The 2329-nt window shown below is 42.4% G+C and overlaps 1 protein-coding gene across 1 annotated transcript; it reads left to right on the forward strand.

Annotated features, from left to right (window-relative positions):
* Positions 1–1950, forward strand: LOC147476904 (adenylate-forming reductase 03009-like). Its single transcript, XM_086584598.1, has one exon. The coding sequence runs from the start codon at positions 104–106 to the stop codon at positions 1769–1771; it is 1668 nt and encodes a 555-aa protein (XP_086440724.1). The 5' UTR covers positions 1–103; the 3' UTR covers positions 1772–1950.
* Positions 1951–2329: the final 379 nt, after the last annotated feature.

The raw sequence follows: 2329 nt of genomic DNA on the forward strand, positions 1-2329 counted from the left end.
ATCATAAAGACCAACACTCACTCTTTGAGTTCTTCCTTCACCTAGCTATTTGTTCTTGTGATTTTCTTGCATTATATACTAGCTAGAGAAATAGCCGTCCGCAATGGAGAAGCTAGGGAGGTTTTCGAGTTGTCGAGGAGTGCCTTTTGAGATTCAACCTCGAGGGTGTAGTCCATTTGCCATCGAAGTTCCCACTCAAGATGAGTCGCCTCAATATGGACAGAAGATTTGGCTTCCATGGAACAAAAAAAGTTCTTTCAAAGTATTTCCCATAATGTCTGATGGGATTCAACGGTCCATGAGTCGACCAAGTAGCCATTTTTGTGATCTTGCCAATGACGATGATGAAGATGACTTTGTTACGAGCGTAATTGAAGGAGATGAAGACGAAGAAAGCAATACTGATCTTGAGCAACAAGAGCAAGTAGCTCATGTTCCTAGTAGAAGAGAGCTACCACCCAAGGTAGCTAAGCCGAGGGAATCAAGGCTATCGGTAATACTTCTGGATCAAGGCTTGTTCACTGTCTACAAGAGACTCTTTGTAGTTTGCTTGGCTATAAATCTGATTTGTCTGGTTCTTGCAGCAACTGGGTCTTTCCCATATGCTAAGAACAGAGCAACTCTTTTCTCCATTGGTAACATACTAGCCTTGACTCTCTGTCGAAGTGAAGCCATGTTACGTGTTGTCTTCTGGTTGGCAGTGAAGGTGTTGGGTAGGTCATGGGTACCTCTCCCACTAAAGACTGCAACCACTTCTTTTTTGCAGTGCCTTGGGGGGATACACAGTGGTTGTGGTGTTTCTTCAATAATTTGGCTTGTGTATTCACTTGTTCTGACTCTTAAAGACAGAGACAACACATCTTCTGGAATCATTGCAGTTGCTTCAAGTATTCTATCTCTGCTTTGCTTGTCCTCCTTAGCTGCGTTTCCTCTCGTTCGACATTTGCATCACAACATTTTTGAGCGAACCCATCGCTTTGCAGGATGGACAGCACTTGCTCTCTTATGGGCATTTATTATCCTCACCCTCTCCTATGACCCAATTTCAAAATCATACGATAATCTACGCTTCTCAAGGTTTATAAAAGCACAAGAATTCTGGTTCACCTTAACCATCACTATAGTAATAATCCTGCCCTGGGTGACAGTAAGAAGAGTTCCAGTTAAGGTCAGTGCCCCTTCTGGCCATGCTTCCATTATCAAGTTCGAGGGCGGGGTGAAAGCTGGGATATTAGGAAGAATCAGTCCGTCTCCATTGTCTGAGTGGCACGCCTTTGGGATCATATCCGACGGGGAAAAAGACCACATGATGCTTGCTGGTGCTGTTGGTGACTTCACCAAATCCTTGGTTTCTAAACCACCAAGCCACCTATGGGTCCGACAGGTGCACTTTGCAGGCCTGCCCTATCTTGTCAACATGTACGACCGAGTATTATTGGTAGCAACAGGGTCAGGCATATGTGTATTTTTGTCATTCCTCCTGCAGCCCAGCTCGGCCGATGTGTGCATATTGTGGGTTGCCAAGGGGATTGAGCAAAACTTCGGAAAAGAAATAAAAGAAGCGGTAAGCGGATTTCCAAAAGAAAAGGTCATAGTGCATGACACTGCAGTATTAGGTCGTCCTAACGTGTCACAGATGAGTATTGATGCTGTTAAAAAGTGGGGAGCTCAAGTGGTTATCGTCACAAGCAATCCTGAAGGAAGCCGAGACGTCGTTGATGCATGCAAAGGTGCAGGAATTCCAGCATTCGGCCCCATCTGGGACTCTTAATTCTTTATTCTTATGGTGTGGGCATCACAAACTTCTTGTTTAGGGTGCTTGTTTTAACAAACAAAAAAATTCATCATTTGTAATCCAGTCAACAAGAAGATTGGGCAATTACTATTCCTTGCAAACGAAATTTGTGTGTGTTTCTAGTTTTAACTGAACAATCATTTGGCTAACAACAATTTGTTACGAAGTTATACTACTACAATTATTCAGAGGTCTTATAAAATGTTGCGATTTACAAACTTGCTTCAAATTCAGCATTTGTTCAGTACTCGATCACCAGTGCTTAGCAGCATATATTGTTGCATTTCGTCACTCTTCACATACAAGTCCGAGTATCAAGCATGCATAGCACTAGTCCCCTGGTATATACAAGAATTTGATAACACTAATCACTCATTCACACTCACACGGTCACATCTACAGCACTGTAAAACTGGGACCCGACATATAAATGTGCCGACACTATAAAACAAGAAAATATCTTCCTACAGATTATATCCACTTCGTTGTAGTTTTTAGTTTTTATCCGGCATAGTTTGGTTATTCATATATTTT

The sequence above is a fragment of the Coptis chinensis genome, chromosome 9 (assembly GCF_015680905.1).
Source record: "Coptis chinensis isolate HL-2020 chromosome 9, ASM1568090v1, whole genome shotgun sequence".
Classification (NCBI taxonomy): Eukaryota; Viridiplantae; Streptophyta; class Magnoliopsida; order Ranunculales; family Ranunculaceae; genus Coptis; species Coptis chinensis.

Bases quoted from the DNA above. Each gene is read 5' to 3' on its own strand.
- LOC147476904 (XM_086584598.1), top strand. From the start codon at position 104: ATGGAGAAGCTAGGGAGGTTTTCGAGTTGTCGAGGAGTGCCTTTTGAG.